Source organism: Chelonia mydas, chromosome 11, assembly GCF_015237465.2.
Source record: "Chelonia mydas isolate rCheMyd1 chromosome 11, rCheMyd1.pri.v2, whole genome shotgun sequence".
NCBI classification, from domain to species: domain Eukaryota; kingdom Metazoa; phylum Chordata; order Testudines; family Cheloniidae; genus Chelonia; species Chelonia mydas.
Window position 1 is genome coordinate 64,521,969 of NC_051251.2, and position 17,361 is coordinate 64,539,329.

The following is a 17,361-nucleotide window of genomic DNA, read 5'->3' on the forward strand; positions in this document are numbered from 1 at the left end:
AAGGGATTGCATTTTGTAACGTTTGGACCTGCTATATTTTTTCCCCCAGAGGAGCCTTTTGCGCATCCACAGGATCTCATTTATTGCATTTTATTCTCTAATAAATAACAGGCAGTTAATGGTGGGCGGGACAGGTAAAATGTTGAGACGTAAATGTGGCCCAAATGATCTGCTGCAGCTGGGGCTGGAAAGAGCCAGGGTTAGGGAGGAACAGGGGAGGTGCCATTATCAGTCAAAGCCAACAGTGCAATTTACGCTTAAAAAGTGATCAGCCGTCAGTGTGTACAGCATAGGTGTGTGGTGCTCTTCCTTAGCTATTCTGCTCTGTTCTGTTACCACATCCCTGTCCTGTTTATATGCAAAGCCATTCGGCTGGGCTGTCACCTTTATGTGGATTGTTGTTGTTATTATTTACACTTTACAATAACACCAGAGACTCTCATCAGGATTGGGGCTCCATTAGGAGACATGGTGTACAGGCAACTAGAAAGACTTCTGTTAATCTATTTTAGGTGTGTATCTGAGCCCTTCCCAGCCTAAGAGGGGTATTTATCCTCTGAACACTCCTGGGAGGTAGAGCTGTGCTATTATCCCCATTTCACAGATGGAGAACTAAGTGGCTTGCCCAAGGTCACACAGGAAGTCTGTAGCAGAGCAGGGACTTTTGAAGCCACTCCTCCCAAGACCGAGGCTAGTATTCTAACCACTGGACTGTACTCCCTCTCTGTCCTGCATGCTCCCTGCCCCAAACTGCTGATGGCAAACTAAGGGTGGTAAAACAAAAAGAGGAAATGGGAGATGGAGAACGAGGGTATCACTGACAGCAGCACATAATTATGCAGACCAGCTGCATGCATCACTTGATGGTTCTGTGTGATTTTATTTTCAATCATAAGATATGGTTAAACACAGAACTAGAATAGATATCAGTATTTCCCACTGCCCATGTACCAAGCCATGAAGAGTTAGCAATTTGCCGTGTTCATCACAGTAAAATTCAGGTGGGATTTGACAGGGGGCAGGTTAGATTATGGACTGATCCAGGGAGGGGATGGTACGTGTAGCAGGTGGCATGGAAGAAAGTTGCAGAGAGGCTTGTGGAAGAAATGGGAGGTACAGTGTGGGAGGAGTGGAGCTGTGGAACTGAGCCAGTCGATGAAAGAATGGCTAGGTAAGGAGGGAAAGAGTCCTTAAAGGTAAGGACAAGACACTTGAATTCAATTTGTTAGAGAAGGGGGAGCCGGTGAAGGGATGCAGGGAGGGGAATGACATGGTGAAGTGACAGGCAGGGGAGGTAATCTTAGCAGCTCAGTTTTGAATGGACATGAGAGGGGCGATGTGTGGGTACTGAGGACCCCTGGGAGAAGTTACACTGGCCCAGAGTAGAGGTGGTGGCAGCCTAGATAATAGTGTTGCTGTGTGGACTGTGAGGAAAAGTGAGATCTTGGTAATGGTATGGCGCAAGAAGCAGCTTGGGTGTGGGGGCAAGAGAAAGGGCAGAGTCAAAGATGACACCCATGTTATTGTGTGGGAGTGACATGGAGGGTGGTGGCATCCGCAGTGGGACCCAGGCTTTGTGCATGTGAGGAGACAGGGAGACAGAGATAGGGAAGCGGTGGAAGGGGGTGAGCTGTCTCATATGGAGCAGGTGAGCCAGAGGGTGCAGGAGGCCAGGAAGAAGAAGAAAGTGACTGATACAGGTGAGGGGATGTGGTGAGAGCCATGGATGAGTAATGGTGGATCATCAATGGGGAAACCTGGGAGTTAGGCAGTGCAGTGGATTCACTTATGGGATGGGAATTAATTGAAATATGTAACATGACTGAGTGAGCAAACAATCAGTAGTGCAAAGTCCTCGGTTGTGCAGATAACCAGTTATTCTATGGACCAGTAACCCAAACCAGGAGGAGGTTATGACCGTCTCAGAGGAGCAAGGTTAGTCTTGTAGTTAAGGCAGAGGTTTGGGTGTCAAGACCCTGGGGGTGAAATCCTGGGTGCACTGGATGGGAGTGTTGGCAATAACTTCATTGGGTCAGGATTTCATCCCTGGGCTGTATTTCTCTTTCTGCCACACACTTCCTCTGTCACTGTGGTGAGTCACACATGGCCCAATCCTTCAAAGGGCTCTGCACCTCTTGTGCAGCACTTTTCAAGAGACATTCAGCCTGTGCAAGGCTGGATTCTTCATCTCTCTGGGCCTCAGTTTGTTTGCCTCTGAAATGAGGATATTAGTACTTCCCTCATGGTGTGGTGCACCAAAATGTTTCCAATGGCCAAAGGCAGATCACTCCCTCGGTACCAAAAATGCTTCCACATAAAAGTTTTATTTTCTGTCTTTTCCTGGTGACAGGAGCATCCAGTTGTACTCACGAAATTCATCGAGGGAGCCCGAGAGGTGGAAATGGATGCTGTCGCCAAGGCTGGAAAAGTAAGAATTTTGTTTTTTCCTTATATTTAATTTCTCCTATTTTTTGTTTTATTTTATTATGTTTTTACCCAGGGGCATGCAAAGTGTGAGCCACCTGGGTTTGATTAAAGTCTTGGTAGAAGATGTGTTTTTTGTGAAATGGTGCATAGATATGCTTTGTAGCTGAGCTGAATAGGGATGAACTGAAAACATATGCAGTCTCCTGAGATTTTCTTGCTCTTCTGCCTCATGAAGATGGCTACCATTGGTAGTTCTTCAGTCTGCAGTTTCTGTTTTAAGATTTGCCTTTCTTCCTTTTCTCTGTGCCTTTAGTCTTCCTCGTACGGTGAAAGTGTGAGAGTATATCCAGCATTAGATGACACACATTTCCTAATCAAGCCCTTTGCTTTTCTCTTCATGCTTCTTTAGCATTTCCCTCTGTCTGGCACTCAGTATTCAAAAGCGACAGTGCTTCTCGCAAGGCCTTATCCACTGTCCGCTGGAGTCAATGAAAGAACTTCTTTTGGGCTTTAGATTGGGATCTAAAACAGGAACATAGGATTCACAGTGACAGATCAGATCATTGGTCCATTAAGTCCATTATCCTCCCTCCAGCAATGATCAATACATGCTGCTTCAGAAGGAAGTGAAACAAATCCACAACACAGCCACCCCTTTGTAGAAATGATGCACATGGGAGGGAATTGCCTCCTCCAGACCACACAGACAACCAGATGATATCCTGAAGCTGGAGATTTGCTTTTCCTTAACGTTACTGCAGCTTGCGGTGCTACAGTACAGAAGTTAGTAATGGCCATAATTTCATTCCCTAGTCCTTTTTGATGTCCAGCATCACTGATTACTCCTGCTAAATTCGCTTCCAGTGCCTGGAGAAATCCATTTTTGTTTTGATTCCCCATCTGTTTTAATCTCTCCCTATGGGCCTGTGCAAGACTCTTCTTTGTAGTGGACCTGGAGGTGAGTATGTAGCTGGGCGTGTCAGACTGGATGATCAGTGACTCTTTTTCTTTGCAAAGGTCGTCTCACATGCTATCTCTGAGCACGTGGAAGATGCGGGAGTTCACTCTGGAGATGCCACCTTGATGTTGCCCACACAGACTATTAGCCAAGGAGCCTTGGAGAAAGTGAGTGTTTCACTAACATTGAATAGGCAGATCAGAAAGTAAAGACCCAGAATCACATTTCCTCTTCCACAGAAGATGCCTATATATTCAGGAGCATTTAAGCAAGTAGTGGTATTTAAATTACAAAAATTTCCAGAAACTTGCTCCTCACAATGGTCCATAATATGGAACTGAGGTATATAAACCCCTTTATTAAACTTGTGGGACATTGTGTATTTGGCTAGGACATGAGTTGGTGGCTCCTTTTCCAGATTATTCCAGTGTACTATTGGTATAGATACTGTTGATCTGTGATGACACAAGTATATTGCTGAATGGCTTTTGGGAAAACCTCAGGGCAAAGCACTTCTTTCAAACTGTAAAATATGCACTTAGCTGAAACCCAGTATAACATGGTCCAGTTATCTTTAGTTGATAAAAAATGTGAACCGCCCCTTCCTGTACTGTAGGGTGTAATGTTTAGGGAGTCACCATTCAACATGTAGAGATTAAATGTGGGAGGCTCCATTTTCATTCCCATCACCTGGAGAGGACATTCTGGCTCTGGATTCCTCAGGGAAATAGGACAGAAATAGTCTCCAAAAGATGCTACTGGTTGTGAGGATGAGAGAATAGGGTTGAGTAATGAGATAACTCAAAGGGCGAGGAAAGCCACGTTTGAGCGGATCTGTTTGTAATAAATAACATTATGCTGCCTGTTTTTTGTAGGTGAAAATTATCACCAAGAAGATTGCACGTGCCTTTTCCATCTCTGGCCCATTCAATGTTCAGTTCCTGGTCAGAGGAAATGATGTCTTGGTAAGAAATTCCCACCGCAGTTTAGGAGGAGAATATTCAAAGCAGTTTCAGTTTGTGTCCCTCCAGTCTCCCTTTGTCTGTGCTTGCCCCAAAGCAGAGGGGCTAAGACAATTGCAGCAGCATGCTGTAGTGCATAGGGTGGGGCTGTGCGCATAATACCGGCCTCGTTTGACAGCGTACGGATCTCTGTGCCATTGATATGTCATTCGCTGCTTTGTAAAGCGCTCTGTGGTCCAGTGTGAGAAAAGAGCTCCATCTGCCTTCACCATGTTGTAATCTGCGGGTGAAGCAAGCTCCGTGAAATTGCTGTCTGTCAGCAAATGATAGTGTGAGACTGTGCTCAAATCCCACCCAAAAGGGTCATTTCCAAATGTGATTTACCGGAATGTGACACATGCCTCATCTTATTAACTGAGCACAATCTTGACGTTATCCTACACCCGCTGATCTTTCGGTAGTCCGGCTCTTTCTGGGCAGCATGCTAAAAAGCTAGAAGGACAGTATGGGTGGACGTGAAAAGGACAAAACACGTTTGTGGGCCACTAAAAGGTTATCTTTAAAGAGTGTGGTATTACTAGCTATTAATAACGGATGTATTGCCAATGTCTGACCTTTCATGACCATCATTAATGGGTGCTTTGCTTGCTGTCAGTAATGGGGAAAGTCAAGTGAGTACTGGCCATGTGTGAAAGGGGGAGGTTTGTGACTGGAAGGGCAGCTGGGAGCTGTGGCGTAGCATGGGAGATTTTACCAGATTAGAGTGTTGTTGGTCTGTACAAGATCTGGTTGAACTACTAGTTGGAGAGTGGATCTTCCCAGCCCTGTCTGCCTTTGTTCTGTTTCCTCTTCTCTTGTGATCTCCTTCTCTTTTCCACCCATCTTTCCTCTTCCTTTCTTGCCCCAGTTCATTCTCGCTGTCTCTCACATAACTTGATTCCTCCTCTACCCTCAAACCCCATGTGAGATTCTGTAATGGGCACTGCCCATCTTTGTTCCTAGCTTTTATCACTAAACAAACTCCAGCTATGGGCCCAGACATCCGTGTTCCCAGATGCTTACCTGAACACACCTTCACTCACAACAGAAGCAGTGCGTGACCATAGAAAGAGCACATATCAAGTGGGCTCCCAACACTCAGAATCTTTGACCACAGTTCCCATGCCTGCATGTGCCTCTTATATGGGAATCTGGAGAGATTTCTCTCCAGCTACTGTGAGTGCTACCCCAGCAACAACGGTGACTAGCTTCCAGAAACCTCCAGAGTATGCTTACACTTGTGAATTAGCATTCCAAGGAGGGGCTTTATCTCTTTGCTTAACAAATCTGTGGCACTGAAGTATCTACTTTTTACCTCCTCAGGTGATAGAGTGCAACCTGCGGGCTTCACGCTCCTTCCCCTTTGTGTCCAAGACTATTGGCGTGGACTTCATTGATGTGGCCACAAAGGTGATGATTGGAGAAAAGATCGATGAGTCATCCCTGCCTACACTGGAACGGCCCATTATCCCTTCTGAATATGTCGGGATTAAGGTATGGCTTTAAAATACAATGAGATGAAGGAAGCAGCAGAGAAATTGCACTGGCTCCTGTTAATAGGGTCGACATTAGGAGTCCATCTCTTCACTACCTTTAAATGAATAGGGAACAATCCTGCCTGGGAAAGGAGATGGACTGGGTAATGCAACAGATCTTTTCAATCTTTTATTACAATAATGGCGGTGGGTGGGAATTTTACAGTATAAGAAGAATCAAAGAAAATGTTATCCATTGACACAATGGTCTTATAGACATTTGTGAGGTTTGAATGTCATGAGCCATCTTTCAAATTAACTTCAACTTGGGCTCTAAATGTGAATATCCAAAACTGTACAGCCCAAGTTTAAACCTCTTGCTAGCGCTGTCTGAGGAGTGTGCACAAATCTGAGTTTTCAGTGTCCCAAAATTGCATGCCCAAGGATTTAGGTTTGGAGTTTTGTGTGTTTTTTTAAAAAAAGGGTTCAGGGGGCATCTCCTTTTGAAAATATGACTAGTACACTATGGGTGAAACCCTGGCCTTATTGAAGTCAATGGCAAAACTCTCCTTGACTTAAATGGGGCCAATATTTCACCCTATCTAAGTCTACACCTGTACACTTACGTAAATGATAGGTACTTTAGACATTTTGAGCACACATCAAGAAATAAAGTTCTGTATTCAGGCCGATGTTTCAAGTAAAATGTGGAAGAGAAGTGCAGACAATCTGCAGGATGTATAAGTAGAAATGTGTCTAAATAGAATATTTTTCAAAGTTCAGAATTTTCAGAACTGTTAGCAAGATTTTATTGAGAGTATATCTTGTATATGGGAGTGAATACACTTACAGGGAATGAATGCGACTTCCCTCTACCAATCTAATGTCCAAAACAAACTGTGCTATCCTACTGGAATATAACGGAGGTTGATGGCTGACTTAGATAAGGCAAGTAGCCACCAAACTGCCATATCATGAAGAAGCTTCAAATTTTGTTTTATACCTGTGGTCAAGTTTTCTGAAATTAATGATTTGGGGTTTTAATAGTTTATCCCATGGATCCTGCAGTCTTGTTAGCTAAACGGTCCAGAGTTACATCTCTTTCAGGAGCTCTCCCAGATTTGGTCCTGGAGATTTCACTGGGAAGCTCTTGCATTGCTGATGTGCTGTGTTTATTTGGTATTGTTAAATTTAAAGACTTGCTAATAGGTTGGAAACATTTTGAACTTTGAAAAATATTCTATAGAGACACAATCCTCATTATACACACCTGTATTTTCCGTACCCCTCTTCCACATTTTTATTTCTAGGAACATTTGCATGAAAATGGGATTTTGTTTCTTAAAAGCTCTGAAAAAAGCCTGTCAAAATGTCACCTTCTTTCTCAATAGATCTGCTCCCTGATGTAGTCAGAGTCATAGCTTCTTGATTTGGGTGACCGACATATGTTTTTGCTGTGTTTCGCTGTGGAGCCAGCACAGCTATAAGAGCAACAAGGATTCAGCAGCCCAGGAAGCTAGCTGGCAGGGGAGTTGAGCTGTCCAGAGTTCTGCCTTCCAGGGAGCCAGCTGCTTGGGCTGCCCAACGTTCTGGACAGGTGGCTCTTTGGGCTGCCCAACATCTGGAACTGGCTGCTCAGGTTGGACACCCAGGCAGGCTGCTGTGAAGCCAGGGAACCTGGAAACCCAGGAGAGCCCCAACTTTGCAGCAGCCTGCTAGGTGGGCTGCTGAGGAGCTGGGGAGCTGTGAATGCTGAGCTCCCCGTTAGCTCACCAGCTGGGTGGTGAGGAGCCTGGAGCCAGGGAGCCTGGGGAGGCAGCTGAGGGAGCTGGCAGGAACCAAGGCAGCTTTCCATTGAAAGCTTAGTCTCAGTTGACACAATCCCATGGAAAACCTTTATTTGAAAGAAATGGTATTTCCTGACAGAAGAACGCTCCGTTGCAAAAATATCTGATCAGTACCACTTAGTGTGTCTCAGACAGCAGCGCATCTGTCTCTTTGTCTCGGGAATCAGACATCCAATGGCCTTTCTGTGTTAAACAGGCTCTTAAAAATCACAGTGTATCACAATTTATTAGAAATCCTGCCTCAGGTTACTCACAGGGACATTTTGCTGGTCAAATCCATGATCATTTATCCCATTCCCTGACCGAGGCTCTAGGGATACCTGAAATCCATTTGCCTAGTATTCTTTCTGGTCATCAACCTAGACCAATGTTTCTCTTACACTTACGCACCTTGTACATAACCTGGACCTGTATATCTCTCACTTCCGTAATCTATACACCTGAATTCTAGTTCATTTAATACCTAGTCTCCCTTATATTCTTTTCCTTCCTTTTGCCAGGCTCCAATGTTCTCCTGGCCCCGACTGAGAGATGCTGACCCTATTCTCCGATGTGAGATGGCTTCCACTGGGGAGGTACCGTTCACATTTTTTACTAAGCTTTCTTTAACAGATACTGTTAATGATCTCATAAGTGCAAGTATCTGGATGGAATCTGTATGCTGTATTGAAAAGAACCAAAGTCTTTACAAAAATGTAAAATTGGGATTTCTTTCCCTCCCCCAACACACAGATACCTGCCTTGTTTCTAAAAAAAAAAACAACCAAAGGCATTCCCCTGAAGAATAAAATGTATTTGGCCACTGGATGTCCCTCTTCGCCTGTGCCTCAATTCCATCAGTCAGCGAGGGTTTCCATGAAAGCATGAAATGTCTTTCTCAAAGAGAGCTGTCAGGTTCTGGAAAGTTCTTAGCGTGTCAGTACATTTTATGAATCGCCTAATTCCTGACAGACATGTATATACAGCCTTCAGAATCCCAATCGATGCACGTCAGAATGCCAACAGCAGACTCCAGGTCATGAGTATTTGGTCTCAGAATGTACAGGTTACTTACTAGCAACAAATATGTGTGGTGATATTTTTATGGTTGCCTGGAAACCAGTGAGATGTGTGCCAGGGAGCAAAATGAGAGAGAGAGAGCAAGTGTGAATAAAGTGTAGCAGTTGAAGTATTAACTCCAGGTACAACTGTTGGGGTTTGGCTGTCTTTTCCAACCTTGCTGTGGACACGCTATGACTTTCTGATGAGTTTCTGAAACCCATTCCAGCGAACACATGCTGGAATAGGCAATAACAGGAACAAAGCCCACTGTCAGAGTCATGTAAAGGAATCTTACTATAAATAAGAATCAGGCCTACATGTAGGGTTGAAATAACCTCATGTTTCCTGCTTCTCTCTGGTACTGTTTTAGCCTGCTCTTCATATTGCATGTGAAATCCGTACAGCTGCTGATTTGCTTTCATAGTAATTAATGGACAGAAAAAAACACACGTGTCCTTCCTACTTTCAGAAGGGAATTGACTCATTGTGGGGAAACGGGGGGAGAGGAGAAAAGAACAGAAATGTAGAAATGTAGCCAAGGAGTGAGAATAACTTTTCTTGAGCTTTAGATGGAGGTAGAGAATATTTTAGTCATAAAGGAGGGATTATTAATTTTTACAAATTGGAAAGATCCATATTGATAAATGCCATGAAACATGATTGTTATAAAGATCTTTCTTACATATGAAGTAAGGATGATAACTCTCTACTGGTAAAAGGCTCAGTTATGCTACAAAGACATTTTAACACACACATGATGTGCGTTGGGCTTGAATCCACCACATGTGCCAGTGAAGGCACAGGCTGTGTTTTGCTTAAAGTAGCAGTTCCCAACCATTAGCAAAAGTGCCATTCGTATTGGCGCTTTTGGTTGTGGAGCCTGGTGCCAGGACTGACTAGAGTGCGGGTAAGAGGGGGCTCCAAGCTCAGCCCCCTCCCCCCCAATGTCTCTAAGGTCTGTGTGAATAAAGTACCAATATTTCCATAAATAAATACATTTGATGAATACAAGGCTGAAGTATAAGTGAAATATAAGCAAAAAGGACACTGTCAGCCTGTGGGGTGAGGCCCCAGCGAACAAAATGTACCAGGGCTCCAAATTTCTCTCGACGGGCCTGACTGGTGCTCTACTCTGCCTTCTCCATACATCCATGATGAATCTCTAGGTGACCAGCCACACACTGATATTGCAAGTCTGACAGATGGAGTCATCCAAGCATCAGCGTAGTTTAGAACCTGCACAATTGAGTTGGAGCAAGCAGCTGCGATCCAGGTGTTGGTGTGATAAACTGATTCCTGTGGCCAAAAGTTTGAGAACCCCGGCTTAAAGGATGAGTTTTAGCTTCAGCTGTAGGCTGTTACAGTAATAACACCTGGCTATTACCCAGACTGATCTGAGCACCACTCCCAGTCTAATAGTGGGTAAAGTGTGGAGAAAATCAAGATTTTTGAATGAAAAAGCAGTAAGCTAATTGTCATGAATTTTTTCCCTTGTTTTTTTTAATATTTGCTGGTAAACTGTAATTTGTCCTTGACATTTCCCCAAGGTTTCTGTTTACTACAAGTATGGGTGTGTCTCGGTATACTGAGCAATACAGTGTGATGTGTTTCACTGGGAAGGACAATGAGAGAGTTGGTCAAAAAGTGAGACAAAGTTTTCATCCCTGTTTTTTTTTTTCCTCTGAACTCAACATTTCAATGAAGGTCTCTTTCACGATTCCCTCTTTTTCAACCACCTGTAGAAATGATTAAAAAGAAAGAGAGAAAATGTTTGTGAGAAGTCTTAGAAATATCAATAGACCCTTTTTTTTTTTTGGTCAAGATTCAAAATTGTGATGAAAATTCTCAACGAAATTGCATATTTTGACGATGTTTGACCAGCCCTAGAAAATAGTGTCTGTTAGCAATCTAAAATACTGCATGCAGTACAAAGAGCTGTACAATAGTCACTGTGTTACCAAACAGTGGCATCTGAGAAACCACAGCCTTCCTCTTGGAAAAGGAAGTAACCACGTGATAGCTATTACCAAATGCTGACTTTTTGAAGGCCATCATTGAGCCAACCTCCAGGAGTTTCAGTAGCATTTATTTCCCAAGGTGTCTGTTTATTGTTTGTGGGTTTTTTGGTACAACCTGAAATTACCATCTACAATCAATGGACTCTTTGAGGTTTCACTGGAACATCGTGTTACTTGATGATACTAACTTCCTTTGTAAAGCAGTTCGAGCTCTATTGATGAAAAGCACTATATAAGAGCGAGATATTTATTTACTTATTTATTTATGGTCTCTGAACTCTTTCCATAAATAAATGCTTAGAGCCACGCGACAAGCAACCGTGCATTCGTCTTTGAGAGTTGGTCCCTATGTGTCGTCCACATGTGGGCACACATGTGTGCCATACGCCTGACTCTGGAAATTGTAACAAGTAGAGTCCATTGGCCCGCACATGTGCAGTAGATCTCCTCATGCTCCCGGCCCAAGGGCATAAGAGACAGTGCAGGCCAATGCTTCTCCAGATGCTTTTTAACACTGTGTAGCCTGAGTTTCTCTCTTGATAGAACCTGTAAATAGATTTGTAAATAGTTTTATTCTTCACAGCTTTTATATTAGTATAGTTAGAGCTTTATAGTGTAGTTACTGTTTTTCCCTCTACTGGGGACTCCCTCCCGATGGTCTGGAACTTTGCCCACGTTCCTGGGGTTCAAGAATTACGTCTTCTGCCCTTGCTTATTCTCCATGAGCCATGATCACCAACACTGCCTCTACTGTTTGGGTGAGACACATGTCTGTGCAAAATGCCATATTTGTAGTCATTTCCACCAAGAATCATAGAATCTTAGAATCATAGAATATCAGGGTTGGAAGGGACCCCAGAAGGTCATCTAGTCCAACCCCCTGCTCGAAGCAGGACCAATTCCCAGTTAAATCATCCCAGCCAGGGCTTTGTCAAGCCTGACCTTAAAAACCTCTAAGGAAGGAGATTCTACCACCTCCCTAGGTAACGCATTCCAGTGTTTCACCACCCTCTTAGTGAAAAAGTTTTTCCTAATATCCAATCTAAACCTCCCCCATTGCAACTTGAGACCATTACTCCTCGTTCTGTCATCTGCTACCATTGAGAACAGTCTAGAGCCATCCTCTTTGGAACCCCCTTTCAGGTAGTTGAAAGCAGCTATCAAATCCCCCCTCATTCTTCTCTTCCGCAGACTAAACAATCCCAGCTCCCTCAGCCTCTCCTCATAAGTCATGTGCTCTAGACCCCTAATCATTTTTGTTGCCCTTCGCTGGACTCTCTCCAATTTATCCACATCCTTCTTGTAGTGTGGGGCCCAAAACTGGACACAGTACTCCAGATGAGGCCTCACCAGTGTCGAATAGAGGGGAACGATCACGTCCCTCGATCTGCTCGCTATGCCCCTACTTATACATCCCAAAATGCCATTGGCCTTCTTGGCAACAAGGGCACACTGCTGACTCATATCCAGCTTCTCGTCCACTGTCACCCCTAGGTCCTTTTCCGCAGAACTGCTGCCTAGCCATTCGGTCCCTAGTCTGTAGCGGTGCATTGGATTCTTCCATCCTAAGTGTAGGACCCTGCACTTATCCTTATTGAACCTCATCAGATTTCTTTTGGCCCAAACCTCCAATTTGTCTAGGTCCTTCTGTATCCTATCCCTCCCCTCCAGCGTATCTACCACTCCTCCCAGTTTAGTATCATCCGCAAATTTGCTGAGAGTGCAATCCACACCATCCTCCAGATCATTTATGAAGATATTGAACAAAACTGGCCCCAGGACCGACCCGTGGGGCACTCCACTTGACACCGGCTGCCAACTAGACATGGAGCCATTGATCACTACCCGTTGAGCCCGACAATCTAGCCAGCTTTCTACCCATCTTATAGTGCATTCATCCAGCCCATACTTCCTTAACTTGCTGACAAGAATACTGTGGGAGACCGTGTCAAAAGCTTTGCTAAAGTCAAGAAACAATACATCCACTGCTTTCCCTTCATCCACAGAACCAGTAATCTCATCATAAAAGGCAATTAGATTAGTCAGGCATGACCTTCCCTTGGTGAATCCATGCTGACTGTTCCTGATCACTTTCCTCTCATGTAAGTGCTTCAGGATTGATTCTTTGAGGACCTGCTCCATGATTTTTCCAGGGACTGAGGAAACTCCAAGCTTGTGAACTTTGTCCCAGGAAGCATCTTATCGAGAATGCTGTCAGGCCCCATTCTGATCTGGGCCAGGGAGACACACTGTACATCGGTCCCAACACATGAGCAGTGCCCATCTAAGCTCTTGCTTAGGAGTGGAGTCGGCAGCTCCTAAGCCCAGAAGGACTCTTCCTCCAGGACTTCTGGTGAGAGTAGGGTGCACTCTCATTGTCACAAGGACAGGTCCCTGTTCAGGACTGTCCACAAGAGATGTAATCCCTCCCCAAGCCCATCAAGGTTGGGTGAGCCTTCGCTCACATGTCCTAAAGGATGGTACCACTGAAAGCCCCTGGAGGGTAAAGTGTGCAAGAAGAAAGATCCACTGGTTCCAATGGTGATTCCAGCTCCAAAACACAAGGACTATCATCCTCTGGTTCCATCTAGGAACATGGTTCTGGACTCATCATTGGTACTGGTCAGGGATCAAACCTATAGCTCAATAGGACCTCAGTTTTGTACTGTCAACACTCACCACACCACCATCTAATCCCTTGATGACATGCTCCATGTCCCACCTGTCCATGAATGTAGCATTTTTAGTTGCTATCCCTTCAGCCGGGAGGGTGAGCGAGTTGGGAGTCCTCATGGCAGACCCTCCATATACGGTTTTTCACAGGAAAAAGGTATCCCTTTGCCTCTATCCATCCTAAGTTCCTCCCCAAGGTTTCTTCTGAATTCCACGTAAACCAAAGTATCCACTTACCTGTCCTTTTCCCGAAACTCCATGCTTCTGCCAAAGAGACAAGACTTCATTCCCTCGACGTCAGAGGGATGTCCTTAGTGTTCTATCTGCGAAGGTCCAAACCTATCAGAAAATTACCAAGACTTTTTCTTGCCATAGCAGAAAGATCACGAGCTCAAGCCATATCCTCTCAGAGAATCTCTCAGTGCGTTCCTGGGTGCATCTTGGAGTGCTACAGGTTAGCAGGCATGCCTCTTCCTGACAGAGTCAGGGCACGCTCCATGAGGGCGCAAGTTGCCTCTCCAGCATCCCTGCAGGACGTTCCAATACTAGACTTATGCAGAGCAGCCACATGTTTGCAAGACATTCACGCTAATTCAGGCGTTTCCTGTGGATGCAGCAGTGGGAACTGCAGTACTGCATTCATCTATGCTGCCAGCTTCCTCACACACCCCTCCAGTCTGAGCACTGCTTGTCAGTCACCCACGTGTGGAATACACATAGGGACCAGCTCTCAAAGAAGAAATGGAGGTTGCTTACCTGGAAAAGGAGGTTCTTCGAGATGCGTGGTCTCTATCTGTAGTCCACCACCTCCCTTTTCCACTCTGCTACGGATCCTGTTGAATCCGTGGTAAGAAGAGGAACTGGAGAGGCATCAAGCCACTCTGCCTCTTATCTCCTTGGTTGGGAGCATGAGCAGACCTACTGTGAATATGTGGGCCAGTGGACACTGCTGACTGCTTTTTAAAATTTCTGGACTCCAGCACGTATGGACACCCATGTGTGGGATACAGATAGGTACCACATATCTCAAAGAACTTCTGTTTCCTGCTGCAAACTTTACATTCAGGCACCGGCACACAGTTGCATGTCTAATATTTGCTGTTATTTAAGCATTAAGTCATATTAAACATTGTGTTACAAGCTCACATGCTGTGAACCAGACGCTGTGTTTTGGTGTCCAAATAACTCAGAGCAGAATCCATTTATGTTGCTCCATGGTGTGCTGCTTGAGAGTAAAAGATTGCTTAGTCCTTCATTATTGCTTAATTAAAAATGTAAGATTCATCTGTGCTGATCTGCTTTTACTCTGTTGGTGCAAAAGAAGTCAAGCCGGGTGCTACAGAAAGAGGGGAAACGCGCACGCCTTAAACAAAATGTTCCATAATGTTTTTTTAGTTGTTGTTTGCTTCTCACTTCTCTGCCTTGTTCTTCCCTCCCAGGTTGCTTGCTTCGGGGAGAGCATCCATTCTGCCTTCCTGAAGGCAATGCTCTCCACGGGATTTAAGTTTCCACAGAAGGGAATTCTGGTTGGAATCCAGGTGAGCACCAAGAGTTTGCAAATCAGAGCAAAAAAGGGAAGACGGTATAGAGATGGCGTAACTGGCACTTCACTTTCCATTCACTTATTTATGTTGGCTTTAAATGGAAGCTCTCTGCATGAGGGTCCTTCTGCAGCCACAACAGACAGTGGTGTGTGAGTATTTAGCGGGAATGAGCAGTAAACCTGTGTACTCTCTTGCTAGAGGAGGATTTTTACTGGATTCCACATAGTGGGTGATCTCTCCCTCACCTATGCTCACGTAGCGTCCATTGGCTTTGATGGGAGCTGCAGGGGAGTATATCTGTGGGCAGAGTTGAGACCATGGACCCCTGAACTGGGAGACCCGGGCAGAGACGGGTCTGAGTTGCCTCACTGTGGTGGATGAAGCCCAGATCATATCTAACCAAAGATCCACCCCAACAAGAAATCAAAATCTGCCCCCTGTTCCCACAAAGTGCTTGTGACTCTCATGCATTTCTCTCTGGTCCTGAGGCCTGAGCTTTCTGACAGATCATAGCCACACTGCTGCAGAAGCCCATTAGGTAAGCATCCCGCAAGCCCATAAAGTGGAACTCTGCTAACCTGCACACTTAATAATCTGTACAGAAAATGGCCATCTCTGTCCCTCTGTCTCCACCAAAATTGCATGGCCAGACAGAGCCGTAGTAGAGTCTCCTAGGATGAAAGATTTTTGCAAAGTATATTACAGTTCAGTATATGTGAGGGGCAGGGATCTCCTCAGGCTGAGTTCTGCTGTCTTGGCTGCCTAATAGGAGTGAAAGGGTGGCACCAATTAGCTGGTAGGGTCAGAGATCAGTATGCATGGCTACTTCCTCTTCTGCCTGCTGGGGTCTGCAGCCGGCACTCTGCCTCACGATGCTGCTGCTATCAGCCAGCTGGAAGCATGCAGCACCGGGCACTTACAGCAGGAAGCTGTGAAACAGGAGTGGGACCAAGACAAAGCAGTGCTGTGATGCTCCCAGTCCCGCTCCTTTGTGCTCCCTGCTACCTTGATGCTGAAATATTCCCAATTAATATGACACGGTTAAAAGATAAAGGTGCAATAAAACCCAACTTAGTTTTCAGGTTCAAGCCTCTAGGTTGGTTTCAGAAGACATATTTAGTAGAGGACCACTAGGCGACACTTGGAATGATACAACCAAACTTCATGCAAAAGCAAAATGGTTAGTTAAGCAAACAGACATGCAGTTACTGCTTACACAAATGCTACTATTATACTCACAGACAAAGATGAAGTGATGTATCAATCAGTCCACTGACAACAGAGTAAAGTAAGCTTTCATAGCTTATGCCCAAATAAATGTGTTAGTCTCTAAAGTGCCAGAAGGATTCCTCATTGTTTTTGCTGATACAGACTAACAGGGCTACCCCTCTGAAACCTGACTCCCTTTAGACTCCATTATAATGCTAATTAACATTAAACAGCCCTATACCACAATTAGATGTCCGCCACCTTCTTATTGGGTCTTGACGTTACACATTATTTAAATTAACATCTGCACCATTGTCCTTCCCATACTATCAGTATAGATAGCATTTTAATAAAACATTCACAGTTCTCAAAAACACTCATTAAAACCTTACTCAGACCAACTATAACCAAAACATAAAGGTAACATAACCCTGGGTTATGTCCTTGCTAACTCTTACTTTCCCATAACACTCTGTTTCCAATTTATCACTTTCCCACACTCCTCTATATGTAGGCTAACTTAAGCCCCAGACCTAACTTCTACTTATTTCTTAACCCAAACCATCCTATATACTATATCCCCAGAACCCATGGTAGACCACAGCGCTCTCTGCCTGCAGGGCCACCTCGTGGAATCTCAGATCAACCTTTTCTGGGTCTAATGGCTCTTTTCCAGTTTGGGCCCTGAATCTGCGGATGCAGCCCTTACTGTCAGCATTCCCTCCAAATCACTGTAAGTGGCAGCACGTTTAAATGGTGTCATTGGGGAAGTCCTTCATTGCAAGGGCTTTTGCAGAGGGAGCTAAGGAGATATTTGGCCTGGCCCATTTACAATTCTGGATCTGTAATGAGAATATGCATCTCAGGATAAAAAAAAGCCAGGGAAAAACAGCAACCCACGTACAGTTTCTCGACACTGCAGTAATTACCATCTGCAGGAGATACTGAAGTCAGATATGCTCATAAATCTTCTCAAGGTCTTGTATGTACCCCCGATGATCAATCACATCATCCGAGACTGGAAAATTCTAGGGTCCCATAAAAACAATTGATGGCCCTGTGCCATACCACTGCTGTGTTTGTAATGAGCTTGCATCCTACATGGTTGCACAAAGTCAATAAAAAAATAATTAAAACAACACTGGTTCTCCAGCCAGTAGATGATTAT

At 44.7% G+C, this 17,361-nt stretch overlaps 1 protein-coding gene across 3 annotated transcripts in view; it reads left to right on the forward strand.

The window, feature by feature from the left end:
- The window catches only part of CPS1 (carbamoyl-phosphate synthase 1), a 130,108-nt gene that overhangs the window by 103,405 nt on the left and 9,342 nt on the right, over positions 1 to 17,361 (forward strand). For all 3 annotated transcript variants that reach the window (XM_043525745.1, XM_037913020.2, XM_043525746.1), the window contains 6 exons: positions 2,351 to 2,428; positions 3,445 to 3,552; positions 4,261 to 4,350; positions 5,710 to 5,880; positions 8,209 to 8,283; positions 14,880 to 14,978. In XM_043525745.1, the coding sequence (XP_043381680.1) occupies positions 2,351 to 2,428; positions 3,445 to 3,552; positions 4,261 to 4,350; positions 5,710 to 5,880; positions 8,209 to 8,283; positions 14,880 to 14,978 (621 nt within the window). The remainder of the gene's footprint in view (positions 1 to 2,350; positions 2,429 to 3,444; positions 3,553 to 4,260; positions 4,351 to 5,709; positions 5,881 to 8,208; positions 8,284 to 14,879; positions 14,979 to 17,361) is intronic.